The 25,341-nt window shown below is 45.5% G+C and overlaps 1 protein-coding gene across 2 annotated transcripts in view; it reads right to left on the minus strand.

Moving 5' to 3' along the window:
• Positions 1 to 4,068: 4,068 nt before the first annotated feature.
• Positions 4,069 to 25,341, minus strand: part of ACAD9 (acyl-CoA dehydrogenase family member 9) — a 63,891-nt gene continuing 42,618 nt past the window's right edge. The window contains exons 7-18 of one of the 2 annotated variants that reach the window (XM_036349931.1): positions 22,759 to 22,933; positions 18,279 to 18,352; positions 12,905 to 12,980; positions 11,191 to 11,261; positions 10,180 to 10,299; positions 9,804 to 9,932; positions 8,749 to 8,828; positions 7,828 to 7,954; positions 7,509 to 7,586; positions 6,858 to 6,986; positions 6,058 to 6,130; positions 4,069 to 4,683 (exon numbers count right to left, since the gene is read on the minus strand). In XM_036349931.1, coding sequence (XP_036205824.1) covers positions 4,583 to 4,683; positions 6,058 to 6,130; positions 6,858 to 6,986; positions 7,509 to 7,586; positions 7,828 to 7,954; positions 8,749 to 8,828; positions 9,804 to 9,932; positions 10,180 to 10,299; positions 11,191 to 11,261; positions 12,905 to 12,980; positions 18,279 to 18,352; positions 22,759 to 22,933 — 1,233 coding nt within the window. In that variant the 3' untranslated portion in view covers positions 4,069 to 4,582. The remainder of the gene's footprint in view (positions 4,684 to 6,057; positions 6,131 to 6,857; positions 6,987 to 7,508; positions 7,587 to 7,827; positions 7,955 to 8,748; positions 8,829 to 9,803; positions 9,933 to 10,179; positions 10,300 to 11,190; positions 11,262 to 12,904; positions 12,981 to 18,278; positions 18,353 to 22,758; positions 22,934 to 25,341) is intronic. The other variant, XM_036349932.1, reaches the window with a different exon arrangement.

Consider the following 25,341-nt stretch of genomic DNA (forward strand, 5'->3'; position numbering starts at 1 on the left):
CTGATGGCTTAGGCCCGCTTCCTGTGGGGAGCAGGCCTAAGCCATCAGTTGGGCATTCTTAGTGCTGCCGCAGAGGTAGGAGAGGCTCCTGCCACCAGCGCTGTGCTTGCCAGCCGTGAACCTGGCTTCTGGCTGAGTGGTGCTCCCCCTGTGAGAGCACACTGACCACCAGGGGGCAGCTCCTGCGTTGAGCATCTGCCCCCTGGTGGTCAGTGCGTGACATAATAACTGGTCATTCTGCCATCGGGCTGAAACCAGTTCTTCAACACCCCCTGAACAGTCCTGGATTGTGAGAGAGCGCAGGCCAGGCCGAGGGACCACACCAGTGCATGATCGGGGCCAGAGAGGGATGGGGGAGGTTGGCCAGCTAGGGAGGGATTGTGGGAGGGGTCCAGAGCATGTCCAGCATCTTGCTCAGTGCTGATTGGCCGGACCCCAGCAGCAAGCTAACCTACCGTTTGGAGCGTCTGCCCCCTGGTGGTCAGTGCACATCATAGCAAGCGGTTCAGCGGCCTTAGCATATTATGCTTTGATTATATAGGATATTGTTGATTTCTGCTTATTCATTTTTTTATGTTTATATTTAATTTGTTTTTTTTTCTAATTTCTTCAGATGGATATTGAGATAATTGATTTTAAGTATTTATCATTTTATTATATTCATTTTGGCTGTGAATTTTCTGTGAACATTAACTGCATTCCCCAAGTTTAGATACATATGTTCATAGTGACTCAGTTAAAAATATTTCTAATTTCCATTTTTATTTTTTATTTTGACACATGGGTTATTTAATAGTATACTGTTTAATTTCTAAATACTTTAGGAAGTTTCAGTTACCCATATCTTTTTGTTACTGAGTTCTATCTTGATTTTACTGTATATCTTCTATCCATTGCTGAGATTTGATTTGTGGTTCAGCATATCAATTCTGGTAAATGTCCCAACTTACTTGAAATATATGTGTATTCCTGTAGTTGTTGATAATGTTCTATATATGTCAATTTTTTTTTCCAAATCTTCTATAACCTTATCTTTAAATTCTGTTTCTTCCCTCACTAGAGGAAGTCTGTTAAAATATCCAAATACAGTATGATTAGGGATTTGTTTCTTTCTCCTCCTATGTATTTATTTTCTAATGACAGAGAATTTTATTTGTAAAAGCTCCATTTTTGGCACAATGATAGTTTTATGTATCATTTCATTTATAAGAGAAGAAATGTAGTAGAGTCATTATGAGCACTAGCTTTGGAACCAAATATTCTAAGATTTAGATTCTAGATCTACTACCCTTTTAGCTTTATAACCCTTGATAAATCATGGAAACGTATGGTTCCAGTTTCCTCAACTGCACAAGGTAATTAAAAATTCTGGGTCCATAGAGTTATAGTGGAGATTTAATCAGATGATGGATGGAAAGTATATAAACAATACTAGCAAATGCTGGCCACTATCATTAAGAGGCTTCTATCCCTGTAATATATATTCTTGTAAAATATTAAAAGGCTTCTATTTTTGCACAATGCTTTCTCTCACAGAATATTCACTTATGGTTTCCTTATGTCGTTTTCTTTTCTTTTTTAATACATTAAAGTTAGTAAAATGCATAAATCTTGTCATTCACACATACATACATATAGATATACAGATACTAGAGGCCCAGTGCAAGAATTCATGCACAGGTGGGGTCCCTCCTGGCCAATCGGGGCCGTCTTGCCCAGTCCCAATCCAGGCTAATTGGGCTGGCCTGCTGGGGGGAGGGACTGTGGGAGGTTGGCTGGCCGCAGGAGGTTGGCTGTGGGAGCGCACTGACCACCAGGGGGCAGCTCCTGCATTGAGCGTCTGCCCCTTGGTGGTCAGTGCGCATCATAGCTACCAGTTGTCTGGTTGTAATGGTCACTTGGGCTTTTATATATGGGTATCTGTGAAACCATTACTCAAATCAGCATGTAGAAGAATTCTATCACCCAGGAAGTATCATATCCCTTCCCCATTAACTAACATCCTGAAGTGTCACCACATTAGTTTTGCTTGTTGAACTTGATATAATGGAACCATACAGTATGCCTTCCTGCATTAGCTTATTTTCAATACACACATATATATATATACTCGTAAATATCCGTAATAATGTTGAGTACCTGTTCATATATGATTGGCCATTTGGATATCTCATTTTGTGAGGTGACTGTTAACTATATATTTTTCCTCTATTTAAAAGAACTTTAGTTGTATTTTTCTTACTGGCTTGTGGGTTTTTTTTTCTTTCTTTTTTTAAAGTATTACATATGTCTCCTTTTTCCTGCTTAAGCCCCACCCCCCAGACACTCCCACCGCCGAGGGCAAGCCCCCACCGCCCCAGTGTCTATGTCAATTGCTTATGCTAATATGCGTGCATACAAGGACTTTGGTTGATCTCTAACCCTCTCCCTCTTTCTCTCTGAGGTTGGACGGTCTGTTCAGTGCTACCTTGTCTCTGGAACTATTTTTGTTTATGTTGATCATTATATCCCACATATGAGTGAGATCATGTGATATTTATCTTTCTCTGACTGGCTTATTTTGCTTAGAATAATGCTCTCCAGTTCCACCCATGCTGTTGCAAATGGTAAAAGTTCCTTCTTTTTAGTAGCAGTGTAGTATTCCATTGTGTAGATGTACCACAGTTTTCTAATCCACTCATCTGCTGATGGGCACTTAGGTTGTTTCCAAATCTTAGCTATTATAAATTGTGCTGCTATGATCATAGGGGTGCATATATCCTTCCTGATAGGTGTTTCTGATTTCTTAGGATATATTCCTAGAAGTGGGATTACTGGGTCAAATGGGAGTTCCATTTTTAATTTTTTGAGGAAACTCCATACTGTCTTCCACAGTGGCTGCACCAGTCTGCATTCCCACCAGCAGTGCACAGGGTTCCTTTTTCTCCACATCCTTGCCAGCATTTCTTGTTGGTTGATTTGTTGATGATAGCCATTCTGACAGGTGTGAGATGGTACCTCATTGTCGTTTTGATTTGCATCTCTCAGATGATTAGTGACTTTGAGCATGCTTTTATATGTCTCATGGCCTTCTATATGTCTTCTTTCGAAAAGTGTCTGTTTAGGTCCTTTGCCCATTTTTTGATTGGATTGTTTGTCTTCTTTTTGTTAAGTTGTATGAGTTCCCTGTAAATTTTGGAGATTAAACCCTTATTGGAGATAACATTGTTAAATATGTTCTCCCATGCAGTGGGCTTTATTGTGGTTTTGTTGATGGTTTCTTTTGCTGTGCAGAAGCTTTTTATTTTGATGAAGTCCCATTTGTGGGTTTTTTATTTTATTTTTATCTGGATCAGTTGTCAGTCACATGTATTGCAAATATATTTTCCCAGTCTGTGGCTTGCCTTTTCATTATTTAAAAATCAATTAAAAACAAAACCAAGACAAAACAAAACAAAAAATCTGCAGGCTCAAGTTCTTTACCTTCTTATTTACAGCATTGCTGTTGTGGGATCTGATGTTCATCATACTTTTTCCTTCACAGGTGCCCTGCCCTTTTTCTCTGTTACTTTTCAGAATTCATCTTTGCCTTTGTTTTAAATCTCACTAAAAATGTGTCCAGGCTTGGAATTTTCCTTATCAATTCTGATACTCATTATTTCTTCAAAACTATCTATTCTTACTTTCCCCTTCCTTTGGGGATGTTTGTAGGTGTTGCTACTTTTATTTCCATTCTCTAAACTCAGGTGCTGTATGTACCAGTTCCAGTGGCCTTAGGCAATGTCAACTTTCTGGTCCACTGTAGACAGGCAATCCTTGCAAAGAAAACAGACAGAAAAACCCAGGTGGGAACTAGCATATGTTGTCATGTACTAAGCAATGCTGTTTTCCAGCCATCACCGAGAGGGATCAAAGATAGGGCTCATAATCCCCATGGCCCTGCAGAGGGAACCTGCTCCTCAGCTTTCAAGGCCTTATTCTCACAAGTTGAGGACAAAAGAGACTGAGAGCCATCACCAAAGGGTGATTTTTAGGAGCATGCTGCCACCCATTAAAGGCTGGTTCTGAGGAAAAACATGACTAGAAGGGTTAACACAAACTGTGCCATTTTATATTCTTTTTTTGTTAAGTGGTTCCTGGTACATGTTTTAAGTATATTTTGCTTCTAGTCTGAATGAATGACACATACACAGCTTTCAAGCTATTTCTTGGGAGAGGTGTGGTCTAGTAGAAATGGCCGTCCATGCCCAAAATAGGTCCCCGCAGGTTCATGCGACAGAGGCAGCAGCTCGAGCGCCCATTTCCATTCTGAGGTCTCCTAAACTAAGAGCGTATCCTCTAATTCCAGGTCTCAGCAACTCCATTCTCTCTCTATCCATCTCCATCTCCACTTAGAACCTGGAATGATCATGTTAGGCAGCAGTGCTCACAGATCAAGCCTAGAAGTTTCCCCAGGTGAAGAAAAAGACCTCAGGTAAAGACTGGGAAGAAAGTTCAACTTAAAATAACCCCAAGTTCAACACCTTCTGGAAAAAGTGAGAGTTGTCCAGCAACAGGCTGTGGCCTGGGGGCTGGCGGCAACAGTGACCACCATCCCTCTGCTTCAGGATGTCCGATCCAAAGGGTGGGCACAGATGTATGCTCGCTTCTCTAGGACATGCTGGGATACTTTCTTGATCTGTTCATCTAGATTTTCTGGAGAATCTGGGAGGGAAAGAAGACAGCGGGTGATGTGTCTGCATTGTGGCAATAGGAATATTGCTGGAACAGTTTTCCTAACAGTCAGCCTGTTGGGTATCCCCACTACCCCTCCAACCCCCCAGGAAGTGATTCTGGGCTGTACATAGAGGCTTTACTCTGAATAACAAAGGGATCATCTTGTTAATCCCTAAAAACTCTAGATCCTGTGGGAGAAGGCACTTGCTTAATAAAAGACCCTTTTCGATGCAAGCCTATTATTGCAGGAGAAACCATCTTATCATCTCCATAACACATTAACAGTCAAGTCAGCACTGTGGAGGATGCCTGAACAGCACCCTGAGCCAGAACCTACACAGAATTATGTGCCCCTCTCCACAATCTCTTAGCAACAGGGCTGGGCTCTGTTGGAACACATGATGTAAAGCCTTGAGGCCAGCAGGACTGTACAGGACTGTAAGGGTCAGAGGAGAATTCAAGCTATACATTCTAAAACATGACCATAAGAGCATTCCAGACTGAGCAGATGGTCTAGAACAGCATCCCGGGTCATCTGTGAGAGGGGCAGCTTCCTCTCCACTGCAGTGTTGGAGTGAAAAGGCAAGGGAAATGTCTCCTTCCTTTGTGAACCGTCCCTGGGCAGATGCTGCAGGGCCCGCACAGGGGCTCTGGCAGAGCTTGTACCTGTAGATCCGTGCTCCTGCCTCGCTGCCAGTGCAGGTCTTAGTCACCCTCAATCACGGCAGAAGTTTGTGAGTAGCCAGCAGGCCATGGGAGCCTGACAGGGTGCCATAGACCAATTCCAGCATGTCATAATTTTAAGTTTCATCAAAAGGTTGATGAGACTTGGGGACTCAACAGGGTTGAGTCACACATGTAGTCACCATCTGGGAATGGCTAAAGGCATTTCCCCAAACCTTGAATAGGAAACTGATTGTGGCTGCCAGACAGTTAAAGGGCATCTTAATCTACATGTTATTGCCCCCTACTGGCCAAACACCTGAACAGCCGTAAGCTATTCCCCAAACTGACAATGCCTCTGTACCCTTTGAAACCTTACCCTTTGAGGTGTATTATCTCCACCTTGTCTTAGGACAAATTGTGTTAATAAAAGCAAGGGTCCTAGGCAAGGAGGTAGTCTTCAGTTCCTTTAGCTGAAGGTCCTCTGACCCCCAATGCCTCTTAAAATTATAACTCGCCTCTGGACTCTTGATTAGTCTCTGGATTTCTATGTCATCTACGCACAGCGCCTTTTCAGGATTCCTGAACCCTTCTTGGTGCTGGGACATGAACCCCGGCAACAGGGTCCAGAAGAAGCTCACCATCAACAGTCGCCTAGAATCAGACCCTTTCCTTCCTCCCCCAAGCAAACCTACTCACACTTGTCCAGCTGAGATAAGGTGAAGAGATTCTGGCAATAAGCTTCTGTGCAGAAGATGTTGGCCAACAGAACCTGCCAGAACCAAGGTCAGAGAGAACCTTGAGACCTCTGGGCCATAGGGCTCCCCCTCCCTGGTGACTGACCTCTAAACTTCAAAGAACCACTGGGCAGCTTGGCTGGGGTCAAGAAGCTTGGCTCAGAAGTGACACAATCTTAGGTACTAATTCCAGCCCAGAGCCAAACTAGCTCTGTCCCAAGAGCAAATTACTCAACATCTCTGAGCCTCAGTTTCCTCTGCTGTGAGAGAGACATCACAATTCCTGTGGACACTGGCTACTGTGAGTCAATGCACATGAAGACCAAATCCATACTCGCTCAGTGACTCCTCTAGCAGGGTGAGGAGGACAGACAGGGTGAGGGCACTGGGTGTAGGACTCCATCACTCACCCACCCTTTTCTCTCAAATGGGAAAATGAAAGGGAGTGGCCCTGTGTCCTGAGCAGACATGGACCATCCCTCCCATTGGACCTTCAGTACTTACCACAGGCCACAGCCACAACTCGGCAAACCCACCAGCCTCCAGGTCAACCGCTGCACGGACCTTGCACTTTACTCTCTCTCTGGGGTGCCAAGCCCCTTGACTTGCCCAGCCCTCCCACTTGAGACTGCTAAATTGGGCCATGCCACTCAATGATCCCACCCCCAACCACCGGGCCTCAGTTGAGTGCAGCAGGACAAAGCCAGTGGGAAGCTACCTGTGTGTGGACGAGTAGAGCAGGGCAGGGCAGAGCAGGCTCACCTCATGGTCATGGTTCCGGAGACCTGCTCGGATGGAGCGGCTGGCCCGAGACAGCACAGCTGTCATGCCGTACAGGTTGATGAGGATGTTGGCCACCCGCTTCAAGACCATCTGCTCCTCCACAATGGTCTGGGAACACAGAGCCCCAGGGTAGAGGCCCATTACCTGCCATCCCATCCCCCACAGTCCCTCCCTGGGAACATTTCACATCTCTGAGCCTCATTTTATGCCTCGGGATTGTGAGAAGTTGGCTCCCGGTGGCCGCCTGTTTTCCTTTCACTCTGTCTAGATTTGGGCAAGGGTAAAGGTAAGACTAAGTCCCAGGAACCTGGCTGAGACCAGAGGCTGGGCTTAATTAATACCTCTTCAGCCGCAGAGCCTCCCACATCAGGTCGTGAGATTCAGGCCCTGCTGAGGCTCCCCCCACAAATGCAGGAGCCTCTCTTCATCTGGAGGGGGCTCCCCAGCAGGGCACCCACCCCATCAGCCCTGCCTCCCCATTCCACCCCTCCATGGTGAGTAGATTTCTTCCTGGGCTTGGTTCTAAAGATGGACACTTGGTAAAACATTATCTCATAGATGCTGGCCCCATTTCCCTGACCCCAAAGTTGGAGGGCCTGCCACTCCTGGGTCTGGCAGGGGTCTGACTACCTTGCCAAAGCGGAGCAGCAACGTCTCCACAGTGCGCCCAAAGTAATACACGTTCTCCTCGAGCTTGTTGGCACCGTCCTAGAGGCCAGAGGAAAGGACTCAGCTCAGCACCTCCTCCCCATGGTGCCATCCTGTCCCACTGGGATGGCAGGGCCTCCAGGGCCCAGGCCTGGCTAACATGCAGGCTGTTCTCCATTGTGACAGGGTGGAGACGGGACAGCAGCTGTCCCTCAGACTGACTGGTCCTCCCCACCACCCTTGGTCATATCCCTTCTGGGAGGAAGATATCTGACAGGCTATACCTGCTGGGCTCACTCACCGCAACACTGGGGTGCACAACTCCAAGATTCCCTGTCAATCCCAGGTCCACGGTTCGGCCCAAGGAGTCCCGAAGCCTCCGGCCAACAGTCTCCAGGACAGTGGTCACATTGCCCCGTTTAAGCTCGCTGCAGAAAGCCCATGGCCCCATGACCTGAGGCCCTGCTGTTCTTCTCACTGCCCAGCAACAAAACCCCCACCAATAGGTACCCCAGAGCTCTAGGGCACCCATTTCTTCTCCCTGACTATGCAAAGGCATAAAGTGCCAACCCAGGCCCAATATGACCTTCCCCTAGTCTGGGCACTCTGGGCACCTGGCTGCAGGCTGAGTCCGGCCAGCCTGTCCGATAGCAGCCAGTCTCCTCTGAGGTAGAGCTACTCTTGTGCTCCCTCCATAAGAAGCTGAGCCACAGCCAGCTTCCAGGTCGTTCTTCTCCAATAAATACTCCGCAATATGCTCTGAGCAACCTGTTCTTGGGCTCCAGCAGTGATTTCTAATTGCTCTGGCCTCAGGATGGGGATTGAGAGGAGCAAGAGAGGGCAAGAGCAAGGGAGAGAGAAAACAAACAAATTGTTCTTGTGTTGGCCTTGGAGCCTGGCATCTAGTTAAGGGGCATCTCTCATTCCCAGATCCTGAAAACAAAAGTCCCTGCAGCATAGGAAACAGGAACTGTCCAGGGAGTGAGCCCATGGGCAGGGCAGTGAGGGCTTCACTGAAGAGCTGGCTCCTCCTGTCAGCCTCAAATAATGGCCGAGCTCTGGAGCCTGGCTTCCAAGGCCCAACATTCACTGGCCAAGGCTCCTGCCCACCTTCCCTCTCTCTAGCCAAGCAGCGGATGGGCTCGCCTTTTCAAGGATATACTGCTCACCACTCTTGTTTTCCCAGGTGGGACCCAAGGAGCAGAGTGGGAATGGCACCTACTTGATCCTTGCTGTCAGGATGCGTCCGGCGTGCTGCAGGCCTGTCAGGGCGATGTACATCCGGAGAATCTCATTGGTTCCCTGTGGTCAGCAGTATAGAGGTCAAAAGCTGCCCCATGGAAGTTAGCCCCAGCATCCTGCATTTGCGACTGGGTGGACCGTGCTACTGCCTGCTCGCTCACACCGTGGAAGCCATTCAAGCAGGGCTATAACCTTTTATCGTTTCCACTGCCCCCGGAGTAAAGAACCAAGATCCTATATAACCTGGCTGCTTGTCTCCTTTCCATTCCCTCCTCACCTGCTCCATCATCTGCCCCAGCCCACCAAGCAGGCCTGGCCAATACTCCCACAGAGGCTTGCTTATTCTACCTCCACTCACTTAGAGGGGGCAGGTAAGCTCCTGTCTGGGCCTAGGATGCTCTACTTCCCTGTGCTTGGCCCATACAGCCTCCCCTATGCCTGGTCAAAATCCTTTCTGCCCTCAAGTGCAATTGCTTCATAAGACTTCAGTCCCTCAGGAGAGATGCACCTGTCCCTCACTCCCTGGTATTCTGGTTTCCTCCTTGGTCAGTAGGTCCACACAATCAAGACCACTAGCACTCCAAAGGTGGGATGTGTCTGAGGTGTCTTCCCCTCCCAGGACCTTTAGGCTTGTGAATTCATGGGGGACAGCAATTAGAGAGCAAGAACTGCCAGGCTGGGAAAGCCCTCAGAGATGACCCTCCTAAGCTCCCTCAATATACTGAGAAGAAAACCCAGGCCCAGACAGCATTTGAGGCCTTCCTATGAGAAGATCTCTGTTTGTCCCACCACAGCTGGCAAAAGCAACTTGGCAAAGACCTGTGGTGGTTTGCCAGGAGGTGGTAGGCTCAACAGAAGGGCCCTTGGAAGTGAGACCCTAGGTGAAATGCTTGGCCTCTCAGTCTGCAGAACAGGGTCTAGGCAGGGTTGTGAAGAGGGTTAAATGACAGAACGCAGAAGCCAGCCTGGGCCCAGAACCAGGAGGCTCAGGGGGTCCATGGCAGAACGAGGTGGATCTGGTATCAGGGCACGCACCTCAAAGATGAGCAGGATGCGGGTGTCACGCAGCATGCGCTCGTACGGGTAGTCCCTCATGTAGCCCGAGCCGCCGAGGATCTGCAGCGCCTCACTCACGCACTGCCAGGCACCCTCTGAGCTGAACACCTGCCACAGACCCGGGCGAAGGTCAATGCCAAAAGGAAGGCCTCAGAACAGGGGCAGAGTGGCTGGGGATGGAATGGGAGGCTCAAGTGAGAACTGGGCTTTGAGAGGAGACTGAACGAGGCAGGAGCTCTGATTGTCACAGTCTCACTGGATGAACTCAGGCAAGTCCTTTATCTTCCTTGACCACACGGACCCCACAGTAGCTAAGGAGCTTTCCTCAGCTCCCCTCGGGCTGTGCTGGGATTACCTTCACCATGGCAGCCTCGATGGAGCAGTCAGGAAACCCTGGTTGGTCCAGCATCCCTGCAGTGAGGTAGGCCATACTTTCCATTACATAAGCCTTCTGAGCCATCAAGGCAAACTTTTCCTGGAGTGTTAAAAATAAAATAAAATCAAGAAGCATTTTACATGTGCTAAGAACCAAATCTGCCAACCAGCAGAGAAGGTAATGAAGTCCAAAGCCTCACACTATACAAGAGAACCGAGCCTGAGCATTCACAAAACGGTGTCACATTCCTGGCCAGTTCTAAGATCTTTTCCCTGGCTCCTTCTCCGCCGCCGACCACTTCCATAGTAACTGGAACCTCCTCCTCACCCTCCCTCTGCTACACAGACACAGGTCATTCACCTCACCTATCAAATACCCTGTCACTCAAGGCCCTTCACAGCACAGCCTTAACTTACCTTTCCAGCCACTTCTGCACATACTCTATGCCCCAGCAAGCAAAGCAGGGCTTCTTGCTTTTCCAAACACACCAGATTCTCTTGCACCTCTAGCACTATGGTCCTGGCCTAGCATCCCTCCTTTGGATTTTGCTTTGAAATCCTACTTGCCTTTCAGGGTCATTTTTATATACTAATTCCTCCGTAAAGCCCCTCCCACAGTAGTGGTCTCTAAAGGTGAATAAAATCGCCCTAGCTGGTTTGGCTCAGTGGATGGAGCATTGGTCTGCGGACTGAAGGGTCCTGGATTTGATTCCGGACAAGGGCACATGCCCGGGTTGCTGGCTTAATCCCCAGTAGGAGGCGTGCAGGAGGCAGCCAATCAGTGATTCTTTCATCATTGATGCTTCTATCTCTCCCTCTCTCTTCCTCTCTGAAATCAATAAAAATATATATATTTTAAAAAAAGGGTGTCACATTAAATAAAGCCTGTCCTCTTCCCCAGTCACTTACAGAAGTCACCAGTACAGACACTGAAAGACACAATGCTCACACAGTGAAATCCATATAGTGCCACTTGTACAACCTTTAGTACCTGAATTAATCCAAATTCACTGAGGCTCCTGTTGAACTGCTTCCTCGTGCAGGCATATTCTGCAGTCATTTCTGAAGAAGAACAGAGTGTTTAAAAGAACAATTTTCTGGTTGTCCTATGATAATTTACTAAGGCTGTCATCATCACCTTCCAGCCCTCAGGCAGAAACTATGTGTAACAGTCTGCTGAGACCAAGCCCCCTGAAAGACAGAGCCCCTGCTTTCTAGTAAAGCCAGGCTGGAGGAGGGACTATCCACGCCCAGTGGTGCCCAGAGCACACAGGGCAGACGTGAAGCCCAATTTGAAGTCAGACATAGGTCTGAGTCTGGTACTTTTTTTTACCAGCTGGTACTTTTTCTTACAAGCGACTTCACCTTCCTGAACAATACCACTGATCTCACAGAGTTGTGAAGACTGCACGATGCAGGTGGAAGGTGCCTAGCACCAAGTCATGCCCCCATAAACGCCCTAGGCAGAGGCAGGGACTGGCTCACACCTGTCACAGCTGTTCATCCCCAAAGCGGGAAGGTGATCTGTTTTGAAAACTTGGGCCTATGGCTTCAAAGTGCACAGATGTGAACACAAGCTGCGCCATGGTCCCAGCTGCGAAGGCACCCAACTGAATAGGGCAGCATCCCACCCAGTCAGCAGCCCCTGCCCCTACAGTCGGCATTCTCCAAACATTCCCACAGGTATGTCCAATCACAACTGCTTCTCATGGTGGGCTCAGATGGTAAACAGACACCCACATTCACACATTTCCGGGACTTGGGATATCATCGTTCTACATCCTTTGGGGAGAGGCTGGCCGTGAGCACCCCCACAAAGCTCTTGTACTGAGGAATTTCCAAATGGGAAAGAAATCCAGAGGACTTCAGGGTCTTGGGAGCAGCTCAGCAGAGTGAGACAAGCCCTGAGCTTGGAGTCTGACAGGATCAGCTTTTAGGCCCAGGTACATGGCCTTGGGCAAAACCCTTAACCTCTCTGAGCATCAGTCTCCTCATCTATAAAAGGAAGGTAAGAACCCAAAGCAAAGCCTTCCCATCCCATCTTGCCCTGAACTCTGAGGAACTTCATAAGCACTCAGTGTATATAGCCGCTGGGTATCTCCCACCATCCGTAGCCAGTGCCCCCTGCATTTCCCACAAAACTAATGTAGTAATCATGTTCTGTGCCCAACAAAAACCTTATAGGGCTATTTTAAGTTTACTGGCAAAGGAAAATCCAGATTTCAGGCATCCTAACAGAAAAAACAAAGGGGAGATTGAGAGGCTGAGAGATCTGGGTTCCAAACCTGATCCCACTCCTCACCCATTGTGCGAAGAGTCATCTACAAAACGGGGATCTTGGGAGAACCAGGGCTAATGTTTACAAGTGTCTGGCTCACACCTGGATGCTCACTAAGTAGCTCTGTTCCTAGGGGGTCAGAGCAGTTACCCGCTTCATCTGACAGAATGTCCACTCCCCTCCTCCTATCCTTTCTGAGCAGGTAAAATAGAGGAGTGCTGAAACATGAACACTCAATCTTTGGGGACAGACCGAGTACATTCTTTGATCTAAACCACAGCCCAGGTCCTAAACTTGAGTGAGACCATCTGCCCGGTGTTCTGCTCAGCACCGTCTGTCGTGAGCACATGGCAGAGCATCCAGGCTGGAGCGGAGGAAGCAGGGGCGAGGCTGTGTCGCAAAGGGCTGCTGTCCCTGACATACCTACCGATTAATTTCTTGAGCATCCCGGCCACAGCACTGCCCATGCTGAACCGCCCACTGTTGAGGATGTTCATGGCCACCTGCAGAGAAAGCATGGGCTCACTGTGTATTCCACTCCCGCAGAGTCCTGCTTGCCCATACTGTGCTGGGAACAGCCCAAGGGCCTGGAGGACTGAAGGTGACAGACCACAACAGTGCTTGTCTGTTTTTACCAGAAGGTTTGAAAACAAAAGATAAGTCCCTAAAGAATTCTGTGCCAGTACTTGGGCTGAGTTAATCATCTTGCCAATCCTCACTGAGCAGGGAGAGAGCACAGTCCCAACACTTCAAAACAAGGTCACACCATCACTGCTATGGCTCGGAGTCGCCTCCTCAAAAAGGAACTGAATAACCTTGTTCTAAAAGAACACGTGAATCCTCTTAGGCCCCGGGAAGAAAAGAAAGAAAAGTATGCAAGTAAGACTTATTGGGTACATGCTGCAAGCTACTTACACCTTCCCAACATTGCTTCCGCATCAGGGTTCTCATTGTACAAAGACCCTGAGGTTTAGAGAGGCAAGGGGCTTCTCCCAAGGCCACACAGCAAACATCTGCCTGCATTTAGGCCTGTGTTCTCTCCACTGAACCAGCCCCTTACACTGCCATGACATGCTCCTCCTCCACCAAATTCCTACAATGATGACATATTTCTTAAGGAGCTTTGTCAGTTTCTCTCCCCTTTATCAATTTTAACTTCCTACCTAATGCAGACGATGAGTGGCTTGTGATGAGGGACAGGCATACATTTGTGTGTACACACTGCTTCCTAAGTACTAGTCTATCTAGATTCATGGTGGTGTCCCCTTACCGACTACATGGGGCACAGAGGCAAACAGCTGATTAGGCAACAGGTGGCCCGTGGTAATAATGGTGGAGTAAAGGGGGGTACACAAGTCCAGTAGGAATGGGTGGGTATGTTTCTTTTGGTGTGGGAAGAGGGTATGTTGGGTAGCAAATGTTCCCACCCAAGAGATCCCTCAGCTGGGTCTACCTGGCCATTCCAGGGAGAAAGGGCATCCCAAGTCCAGCACTGAAAGGCAGGGCTTGGGGTCTGGGGGTAGAAAGGTGTCTGTGAACGCTATAGTTTTCCTAAAAGCAAAACTGAAAATGCAATTCTGCTTCTTACTGACGGCTTGCTTATGTGTGACTAGCATTATAAAATAGGCAAACCAATTTGCATTTATGTTTACTTGTTAAATCAATGGTAGAATCCCACAAAACAGATTCTGTGGGACTGGAGAGACTGGAAACAACTGCTCCAGTTACTGGGAAGTGCAAGTATTGGTTCTAAATATTCAATCCAAGGCAGCTGGAAAACATGGAGGATAAGGCCAAACCTTGCACTGGATGGGGAAGGGAGCTTGGTTAAGTCACATCATATCACAGTGTTACATTCAGGTCCTGCCCTGCCTCTTTGGGGTGGGGGGGGTGGGGGGAGAAGGGTGGAGCCTCTAACTCTAACTTCAGACTTGATGTCTCATAATGTGGGAGGACACTGACCAGGACATGAAGAGGGAAGAGGAAATCCCATCTGTATTTCCTCTTCCCTCTTCTTAAATGGGCTCTCAAAAGCTAACTCATAGTTTTATGAACAAAATTCACTTCACAGCCCCTTCATGCTTAATTTTTCACTTAAAACAACAAACAAAAATAAAAGGAGAAAATAATTTGATACTAGGTCTCATTTCCTGTGGATCAAAGACCTGATGGGTTTAGCCACAGCTGAAAAGGGGCTCACAAACTCAAAGACTGATCTTCCCCCCTAACCTCAGTCCTCTCCTCCTGCATCAGCACTTGAACTTTATCACCTTTTCTACTGCAAAATAACTCCCTTCTATAATTCCCATAAGTACAGTCTAGATCTCAATTTTCCCAGATGCAAGATGCAACCCATTCTTTGAACAGCCTCTGTCAGTTAACTGTCTCTGTGCCCTAAGCAGTCTGACTACTGATAAAACCTGAAAGCACTAGAACAGTGATGGCGAACCTATGACACGCGTGTCAGAGGTGACACGTGAACTCATTTTTTTGGTTGATTTTTCTTTGTTAAATGGCATTTAAATATATAAAATAAATATCAAAAGTATAAATCTTTGTTTTACTACGGTTGCAAAGATCAAAAAATTTCTATATGTGACCCGGCACCAGAATTAAGTTAGGGTTTTTCAAAATGCTGACACGCCGAGCTCAAAAGGTTCGCCATCACTGCACTAGAAGAAGAAGCTCTTATTTTTTTAAAAAATATATTTTATTGATTTTTTATAGAGAGGAAGGGAAAGAGATAGAGAGTTAGAAACATCGATGAGAGAGAAACATCGATCAGCTGCCTCCTGCACACCTCCTACTGGGGATGTGCCCACAACCAAGGTACATGCCCTTGACCGGAATCGAACCTGGGACCCCTCAGTCCGCAGGCCGATGCTCTATCCACTGAGCCAAACCAGTCAGGGCAGAAGCTCTTACTTTTATCTCTCATCAGCCACTCAACCTTGATCATTTCGTGATCTGTGGAATCACTGAGGTGTGTCACACTTTTTAGTAATTAAGCTGACTGGCAAACAATCCCACTAAATTAGTAAAGGGATTTATAAATCTATTTTTCTTTGCATATTAAAACAACAAAAATGTTTTACCTAACACAATGGGAAAAAATGTAATTCAGCGTCTGGAAGGTCTAGGGGCAGGGACATCCTCCACACTGAAGGGTAGACATTGGTTCAACTTCCCAGCAGGAAATTTGGCAACAAGGATCAGAAATTTAAAAACATTCACACCTTCTGACCCAGTAACTTCACTAGCGGTGCTTAAACTCATGAAAGAATTAGAAAAGTATGCAAAGCCCTAGCTGGTTTGGCTCAGTGAGTAGAACGTCGGCCTGCGGACTGAAGGCTCCCGGATTCAATTCCGGCCAAGGGCACATGCCTGGGTTGTGGGCTCGATCCCCAGTGTGGGGTGTGCAGGAGGCAGCCAATCAATGATTCTCTTTCATCACTGATGTTTCTATCTCTCCCTCTCCCTTCCTTTCTGAAATCAATAAAAATATATTAAAGAAAAGAATCCTTAAAAAAAAAAGAAAGAAAGAAAAAAAGTATGCAAAGATATATACAAGGATATATGCCACGCAATGTGGTTCTGAGTAGAAAAGAAGTGAAAACACTATAAAATTCCCAGTCCTGAGAACCTGGTAACATTTAACTTGGCATCATTACATGAAGCAATACTATTCAGCGTTAAACACTTACAGCAATATACATTTACTGGCATAAAAAGATGATTATGTGGGCCCCAAAGTAGAAAGATTCCTTTGATGTGAACCCTGAGAAGGAATTTATCTACTGAAATGGATTCCCCATGGTTAACCAAGGGCCTAAGTTTTATAAGTAAGAGCCTAGCAGGCATTTGCTGACAGGAGCTCCTCATGTGCTCTATACCGTGAAGAACCTCAGGCTGAACCCCTGCAAGGAAACCCTGGTTTGATCTTTTACGAAGGGACTGAGATCTGCCCTGTCCAATCAGAACTGCACGTTTTGGACACCTCATTTATATAAAACAGACCTAATTGAGAGCCTGGGTGACAACTTTTGCTATAAAAGGGGCCTCCCCTTTGTCTCAGTGGAACACAATTTAGGCTCTTCCCTGAATCTGTGTCTCCTGGGCTGCAGCTCCTTTTGCTCAAATAAATGCTTTTAATTTTAATTTTGGTTTACATTAGGATTATTGATAAATGAAAAAATGTAGACTATAGTACACATTCACACCAGATTTAAGGGACGAATGGTTTTTATAAAAATCTAGAAAGATAGCACAAAAATGTGAACAATGAATGCCAATTCTCTTGGGGACAGGTTTCAGAATTCATTTTTTTCTCTTTATCTATATTCTCTAATTTGCATATCTTCTGGGTGACAAACAAACCTATCACTGCACCCAGACTGCTGCTCCCATGTTTGTCCTTCCACCTCCACAACCCTTTGTTCCACATTCACCAAGTAGCATCCTGTCAGGAGCACTGGCTGATGGCATTTATCTGATTCTCAAGACATGGGGAGAAGGTATTACTCTGTTCTCTGCTTCACAGCCAAGGGGGTAGGGGATCTCACCAGGGTAAAGATACTTAACTAGGTGATTCAGTAAATTAGGACAGGGCAACAACAACAACAAAAAGGACGTTTAAAAATGGGCAATGGATTTGAAAAGACATTTTTCCAAAATTGCAAATAAACACATGAAAAGATGCAGTATTAGTCATTAGGGAAATGCAAATCAAACCACAATGAGATATGATGTCACACACACACTAAGATGGCTATCATTTTAAAAATGGACAATAACAAGTGTTGATGAGGATGTGGAGAAATTAGAACCCTCATACATTGATGATGGGAATGTAAAGTGGTGCAGCCACTGTGGAAAATAGCTGGGCAGTTCCTCAAAAAGTTAAATGTACAGTCACCATATGACCCAGAAATTTCACTTTTAGGTAAATACTCAAAAGAACTGAAAACATATTGTTCACACAAAAACTTGTACACGAATGTTCATAGCAGCATTATTGATAATGGCCAAGAGGTGGAAACAATAAGAAGGTCCATCAGCTGATAAATGAATAAACAAAATGTGGTCTATCCACACAATGGAATATTACCCAGCCTCTGAAGGGAATAACAAATGCTACCACTTGGATAAACTTTGAAAAAGTAATACTACATATAAGAAGCCAAACACAAAAGGCCACATATATATAACATTTATATGATATGTCCATAGAAACAGAAATTAATATAGTGATTGCCAAGGAATGGGTGAAACTGGAAATGGGAGGGATGGCATTTTTTTCTGGGGTGATGGAAATGTTCTGGAATTAAACCATGGTGATGATTGCACAACATAGCAAATATACTAAAAACAACCAATGTGTACAATTGAAAACAGTGAATTTTATGTTATATGAATTATCTGTCAATAAAAATATAATAATACATCTGACTCAAAAACAAAACATCTTGGGGCTTCAGGACCCAAGGTTAGTCATTGGAGAACCTGTGATTCTCTAGTGCCACTGGCCTGCTTTATCATGCGAGCTGGAGAGGCAAACAAACTCAAGGCAAACAAAGCCTCACAGATTAATGAAGAGACTTAGTTCTAACCACACACTTCCTCTTCTGGGAGGCAATTTTTTTCCCTTTCCACTTTGCTGATTTCCCAAAGGAGAACCACACATGGTCACGGCGCCAGCACAGGCTAGTCTGCTACAAGCAGGGATGATACAGAAAGCTAGGGCCAACAAACAGCACCATGAAACCGCACAGCAGTCACAGGAGCTGCTTCTGGCAACTCACCTTAAACCCACCTCCAACTTCTCCTAGAACATTTTCAATGGGCACCTTGGTGTTTTCAAAATGGACTTCACAGGCTGAAATACACAAAATTAAAGACTTTAGATGAAAACTACTCTGCACTTACCCACAGGCATGAAATTCATCCATTCATTCTACATCTACTGACAGGACAGTACAGAAAGACCAGGTTTCTGTCCACACGGAGCTCACACCTTAGTTAGGGAGATAAACTATAAACAAGATATTACAACACTGTGTTAAGTGAGACAGATAAACTAAATACAGCATTGTAACAGAAATGGAGGTTGGAGGGGCATGGGTAATACTATTTTTACTAAGGGTTTATGTCAGACTTTTCTAAGGTGAAGTTTTAAGGATGAGAAAGAGCCAGAGACAGAACAAAAAAGCTTGGCTCCCATTGCAAATGGGAGCATTGGTCCCATTTCACTCTGCTCAATGCAGCCAAACCCTGCACTGTGGCTCTGTGGAAGGAGATTTGCCTTTCTCTACCCACAATGCCAGGTTTGGCCATGTAACTTGCTGAGGCCAGGGGCATGGAGCCAACCAACATGAGCAGGGAGACCTTCAATGTGCTGATCCAGTCTGGCTTGACTGCTTGGGCTCTTACGATCTGCTGTGAGAACTCACTCCAGCGTATTTAAGAGAACAAATGGCACACCTGAACCCAGCCCACAGCACCTGGTAACTGTGGGAGAGAAATAAACGCCCAGTCCTGGGTGGTTTCTCAGGCGAGTTACTGCAGTGATGGATGACTGGCAGACCTTACAGTGCACCTGGCGTGTTGGGAAGTGGAGGTCAATGTGATGAGAACAGTTAGGTAAGCATGGCAAGGTGAGGGAAGAGATGGGGAAAGGACAGACAGAGTCTTCTCCACTGTGTTCTCTGGAACAGCGTGCTTCTGAATGTTATGTTATAAAGAAATGGCTCCCGGCAACTAATGCCAGAGAAAAGGGAGGCTCAGGACAGGGAAGACCTTGCTCAAGTAGCCAAGCAGCAGTCAAACCAAGTGTGGGCAACCAGGGTTGCTAACCTATTCTATGATTACAGCTGTGTTCAAACAGCCTCGTTGTAAAATACAATGAAATACTCATCTCTCTGTAAATCAGTGCTGACCAGGGTCTCAGGTATGGCTTAAGCACATGGGCTGGGAGGCCAAGGCCCTTCTCCTAACAGCTCTTGTTCCTTCACAGGCTGCTGGTGTGGGGAGGACCCTTTTTTCCTCTCTGACCTCATCTTGTGCCCCTCAACAACCCCCCCCCCCCCCACAGACACACAGGGCCACTGCATAATCCCAGTGGGCACTACCTACCCAGATCTCAGTATGGACAGTGCCCCCACAGCAGTGTATAGTGGCAGCCCTGCTCTTTCTCTCCACCCTGGTCCCTCTGGTCACTTTTCCCCACTAGCACACTGAGCTCTTTCTTATCTCAGGGTCTCTGAGCCTGCTGCTTCCTCTGCTGGAACATTCATTACTCAATAGGCAGCACCAGTCATGGTGGGTAATATCAGTAATAGCAATAACTAACATTTTCAGCTTCCATGTGCACTCAGCATTTTACGTACATCGTAATGCTCCCTTCTCATGTCACCTCCACAATGTAGGTTCTATTATCATCCTCCTCCCCTTTTATAAAAAATATTTTTATTGATTTCAGACAGGAAGGGAGAGGGAGAGAGAGAAAGAAACATTGATGAGAGAGAATCATTCATTGGCTGCCTCCTGCACGGCCCCTACTGGCGATTGAGCCCGCAACCCGGGCATGCGCCCTTGACCAGAATGGAACCCAGGACCCTTCAGTCTGCAGGCGGACACTCTATCCACGGGGCCAAACCAGCTAGGGCATCCCTTTTTTTAGGTGAGGAAACTGAAGAAAAGCAAACTAACTTGTTCGAGGACACACAGCTTCTATGTGCCAGAGCCAGGTTAGAGCTCGGGCCCTCTGACACTCCCCTTCCCCGAGGCCAAGCAGATGTCATGGCAAATACCACCATTCAGAACACAGGGTCCCCAAGGACAAGGTGGCAAACAGAAGTGGGTCTGGAGGTGCCAGGCTGGTATGCAGTCTCTGAAGCCAGACTCTCCATGATCTGAAGTAGGAGTCCCACGAGGTAGAGTCCTATGAGGACACCACTGCATCTGGGCAGCCGGAGGGCCACTCACAAGACCCAGCCTCAAGTAAATCGAGTGCTGACCAGGGGCTACAAACAGGTCTGGGCAGGTAGAAAGGGAAGTGAGAGAAGGAGGGAATATGGGGTGTCCTGTAATGGAATATTAACCTAGGATACCCACTGCCCTTCTTTGTATCCACTATGCTTCCCTGACAAGGCTGAGAACTCCACAAGACTGTGACTGTTTCGCTAGCCTTAGCATCACTGATCTCAGGGCATGGAAAGGTGCACAGTCACTGTGGCATTCTTTTTTAATATAAATATAGTTGGTATACAGTATTATATAGACATTATTGTGATTTGACATTTGTTAACTTACAATGTAATCACCACACTAATTCTCATAATAATTTATGCAAAATTATCACATTATGGACTATATTTCCTTTCCCCATTTCACTCATCCTCCCACCATCTCCCTTCTGGTAACACACCTTTGGCCTCTGTTTCTATGAGTCTATTTTTGTTTTGTTTGTTCATTTGTTTTATTTTTTTAGATTTTACATATAAATGAAATCATTTGGTATTTGTCTTTCTCTGCCTCACTTATTCCACTTAGCATACCTTCTAGACAATCCATGTTGTTGCAAATGGCAATATTTCATTCTTTTTATTGCTGTGTAATTTTCCATATGTATATACACAACACATCTTTACCTATTCATCTATCGATGGGCACTTAGGTTGCTTCCATATTTGGGCTATTGTAAGTAATGCTGCAACACATATTGTAGTGTATATATTTTCAGAACAAGAACAAATATTCCTAAAATTTATATGGAACAACACAAAACCCCAAATAATGAAAGCAACCCAAATAAAGAAGAACAAAGTTGCTGGTATCATGCTCCCTGATCTCAAACTACACTGCAAAGCTGTAATAATCAAAACAGCATGATACTGGCAAAAAAAAAGCAGACACACAGATCAGTTGAACAGAAATAAACGCTCACTTATATAGTCTATGACAAAAGAGGTAAAACATATACAATGGAGTAACAACTAATATAACCAATATAATACTGTATACCAACTATATTTATATTAAAAAGAATGCCACAGTGACTGTGCATCTTTCCATGCGCTGAGCATCACTGATGTTAAGGCCAGTATATAAGTGGTATTGGAAAAACTGGACACTCTCTCACACCATATACAACAATAAACTCAAGCCCTCGCCGGTGTGTTCAGTGGGTAGAATGTCGGCCTGCCCACCAAAAGACTGTGGGTTTGATTCCTGGTTAAGTGCATGACCTGGTTTGCAGTTTTGATCCCTGGCCCTGGTCAGGAGGCAACCAACTGATGTGTCTCTCTCACATCAATGTTTCTTTCGCTCTCTGTCTCTTTCCCCCTCCCTCTATCCCTTCCATTCTCTCTAAAAATCAATGGAAAAACATACTCAGGTGAGGATTAAACAAAAACAAACAAACAAACAAACTCAAAATGGTTAAAGACTAAATCTCCTATAATAAAACATAGGAAACAAACTATTTGACATCAGTCTGAGTAATATCTTTTTGGATACAACCTCCCGAGCAAAGGAACCAAAAGCAAAAGCAAACAAATGGGACTATATCAAACTAATAAGCTCCTGTACAGCAAAGGAAACCTTCACCAAAACAAAAAGACAATCTACTGAATGGCAAAATATAATTGCAAATGATAAGGTGTTGATATCCAAAATATATAAGAAACTCATAAAAGTCAATCCCAAAAATTAAAAAATCTGATAGAAAAATGGGCAAAGAAAATAAAAAGTTATTTCTCCAATGAGAACATACCGAGAAAAGATACTCGTCACTAATCATCAAAGAAATGCCAATTGAAGCCACAATGTGAAATCACCTCACACTAGTCAGAATGGCTATTATAAAAAGTCAACAAATAACATGTGTTGGTGAGGATGTGGAGTACAGGGAACCCTTGAACTCCGTTGGTGGGGTGTAGCCCCTCTGGAAAACAGTATGGCGATTCCTCAAAAACTAAAAATAGATACACCATACAACCCAGCAATTATACTTCTGGGTATTTGTTGGAAGAAAACAAGAACACTACTTTGAACAGATACATGCACCCCTATGTTTACAGCAGCATTATTTACAATAGCTATCATGGCATTCTTAATTTGATGTTGCTAAAATATTTAAGTACAATCAAAACTACTTAAATCTAATTTTATCTCGACACTTGGATGGAGCTAAAGGATCTCTCTCTCTCTCTCTCTCTCTCTCTCTCTCTCTCTCTTTCTCACACACACACACACACACACACACACACACACACAACTTACTGTTTGAGCCACGGATGCCTAACTTATCTTCAGGCTTCCCATTAGTGATTCCACCAAAGTCTCTTTCTACTATAAATGCTGTCATTTTGTCTTTTACTGAGCCATCGGAATCAACAACATTGGTTTTAGCAAACACGGTAAAAATACTGGCAAGTCCTCCATTGGTGATCCAGACCTGAAGGAAAAGAGCAAAAGAACTTTGGAGAAAACTAAACTATCATGAGCCACCTCTAAGCCCCATCTTTGCCACAAGACATGCCAGCTGCCCATCGAACTTCAGGCTAGACCAGTGATGGTGAACCTTTGGATCTAGGCGTGTCAGTATTTTGAAAAACCCTAACTTAACTCTGGTGCTGTGCCACATATAGAAATTTTTTTGATATTTGCAACCATAGTAAAACAAAGACTTATATTTTTGATATTTATTTTATATATTTAAATGCCATTTAACAAAGAAAAAGCAACCAAAAAAATGAGTTCGCGTGTCACCTCTGACACACGTGTCAGAGGTTCGCCATCACTGGTCTAGACTGTAAAGCCCTGGGGATCCCAGTCTCTCCAGAGCAAGGATTTTGCCAAGAGACACAAGTGGACATGTGTGTGTGTGTGTGTGTGTGTGTGTGTGTGTGTGTGTGTTGGGCGGGAGGGTGTAGAACAGTGGTTCTCAACCTTCCTAATGCCGTGACCCTTTAATACAGTGCCTCATGTTGTGGTGACCCCCAATTTCACTGTTACAAATTGAACATAATTAAAGCATAGTGATTAATCACAAAAACAATATGTAATTATATATGTGTTTTCCGATGGTCTTAGGTGACCCCTGTGAAAGGGTCATTCGACCCCCAAAGGGGTTGCGACCCACAGGTTGAGAACCGCTGGTATAGAAGAATAGCCAATGGTACTAAGATGGTTCAAGCTCTAGCACTAAACAAATGGGTTTTCTCAAGAAAGGGGAATAGGGACAGAAAGGAGCAAGGAAACGGGGTGGAAGAAATAGGAGAGGAAGGGAGAGGTAAATATAGAAGCTTCTCAACACAATGTAGGGAACCTATTTGGATCTTAATTCAAGCAAATGATTGGAAAAATAAAAAGGTAACCACAGAAATAGTCATAGAAATTTGAATGATAACTAGATAGTAAGGAATTATAAATTTTTAAAATTGTGTTAATGATATTATAATTAAAAAAAAAAAATTCCTGCCTTTTAGCTGAAACAGTATGGATGCAATCCAGAGGTGGCAATGCTGACAGAGAAACAGGACTGGCTAAGAAGAAATAATTGCTGAAGATGGTGAGGGTACATAGAAGTTCACAGTACTGAACTTAAAAACAAACAACCAACAGTAGATCAGGGAAGTAGTTGGTATTATGGAAACATGTAGATTGTGAAGCCAGAACTCCTTGGCTCCAAGCCTGGCTCTGTCACTAAGCATAGGATGTCTGCAGAACCTCTTTGAGACACAGTTTATTCTTTCAAAAAAAGAAAGTAGCATCCACCCAAGAGGTGATGGTCAAAAGATGATGTGTAGGCCCTTTGCAGTCCCTGGTGCGTGGAAAGTGGTCAGTGAAACCACTGACCTAGGCAGCATAGGTAAACACCTGAAATTGCTGCCTCGCACAACCACTTCAAAAATACAACTGAAAGACAAAACGGACATCATCCAGAACCACAGGAAGGCTGGCTGAGTGGAAATTCTACAAATAGAAGGAAAGAGAAAAGCACACTGAGACTTTGAGGAGGTACGGAAGTAAAGTGTGGAGGTATGGAGGCGCACACGGAAAGGGCTGGATACTGAGGATGCGGTTGTCTTTTTCAATAGGGAGGGAGACACAAGCTCCAATTGCTCTGAACTCCAGTTCCGGGCAAGTCTCTGGGGACCCAGACTCATACAGGGAGAAACTGGGCTGTCTGGCATCGAGGGTGGCTTTCTCTCAGAGGTGCTTGCAGCGATTACCGTGAGACACTGGGACCGGGGCCTCTTAGGGCAGGGCTGAGGATCAGACATAGCTGTTTGCTCCGCCCTGTAGATTCCCTGAGACCCTGCCCCACCCAAGCTGTGCACAGAGGCTTTTGCATATGAATGGCCTGGCCCTTTGCAATCTAAAATTACCTAACAAACTGCAGCTGGGTCAGAGAGACCCAGAACATCCACAAGAAGGCCCAAGGCCCCACAGCAGCTTGCATTGCTTCACAGCTGGGCCTCATCTGGGCACCTCCAAACCCAAAACAATGAAGAGGAACCTGCAGATCTCTCAATAGCTCCTGCTGGGTAGCCTCAGGCAGAGGCTAAATTAGCACCTCCTTAGAGATCCAAGAGCCAGTGTATCCACTGGTCAGAGTGGGACCATCCAGATTACAATGCCTCAGATCCATAAGGGACACACTCAGGGGGCAGACTCAGTGAGCACCAAAGCCCCACTGAAGCAAGTCTTGCCCCATAAGGTGGTCTCCAGCACAGAAGTTCTCTCACCGTAAACACAGCTGAATCTCACAGCCAATTGGCCTGGAGGTCAATTCCTCCCAGTGATACCTACAATAATCAAGGCTTAACTACAACAAGACTGTGCACAAAGCCCACATAG

Source organism: Myotis myotis, unplaced genomic scaffold (assembly GCF_014108235.1).
Source record: "Myotis myotis isolate mMyoMyo1 unplaced genomic scaffold, mMyoMyo1.p scaffold_m19_p_2, whole genome shotgun sequence".
In the NCBI taxonomy this organism is placed as follows: Eukaryota; Metazoa; Chordata; class Mammalia; order Chiroptera; family Vespertilionidae; genus Myotis; species Myotis myotis.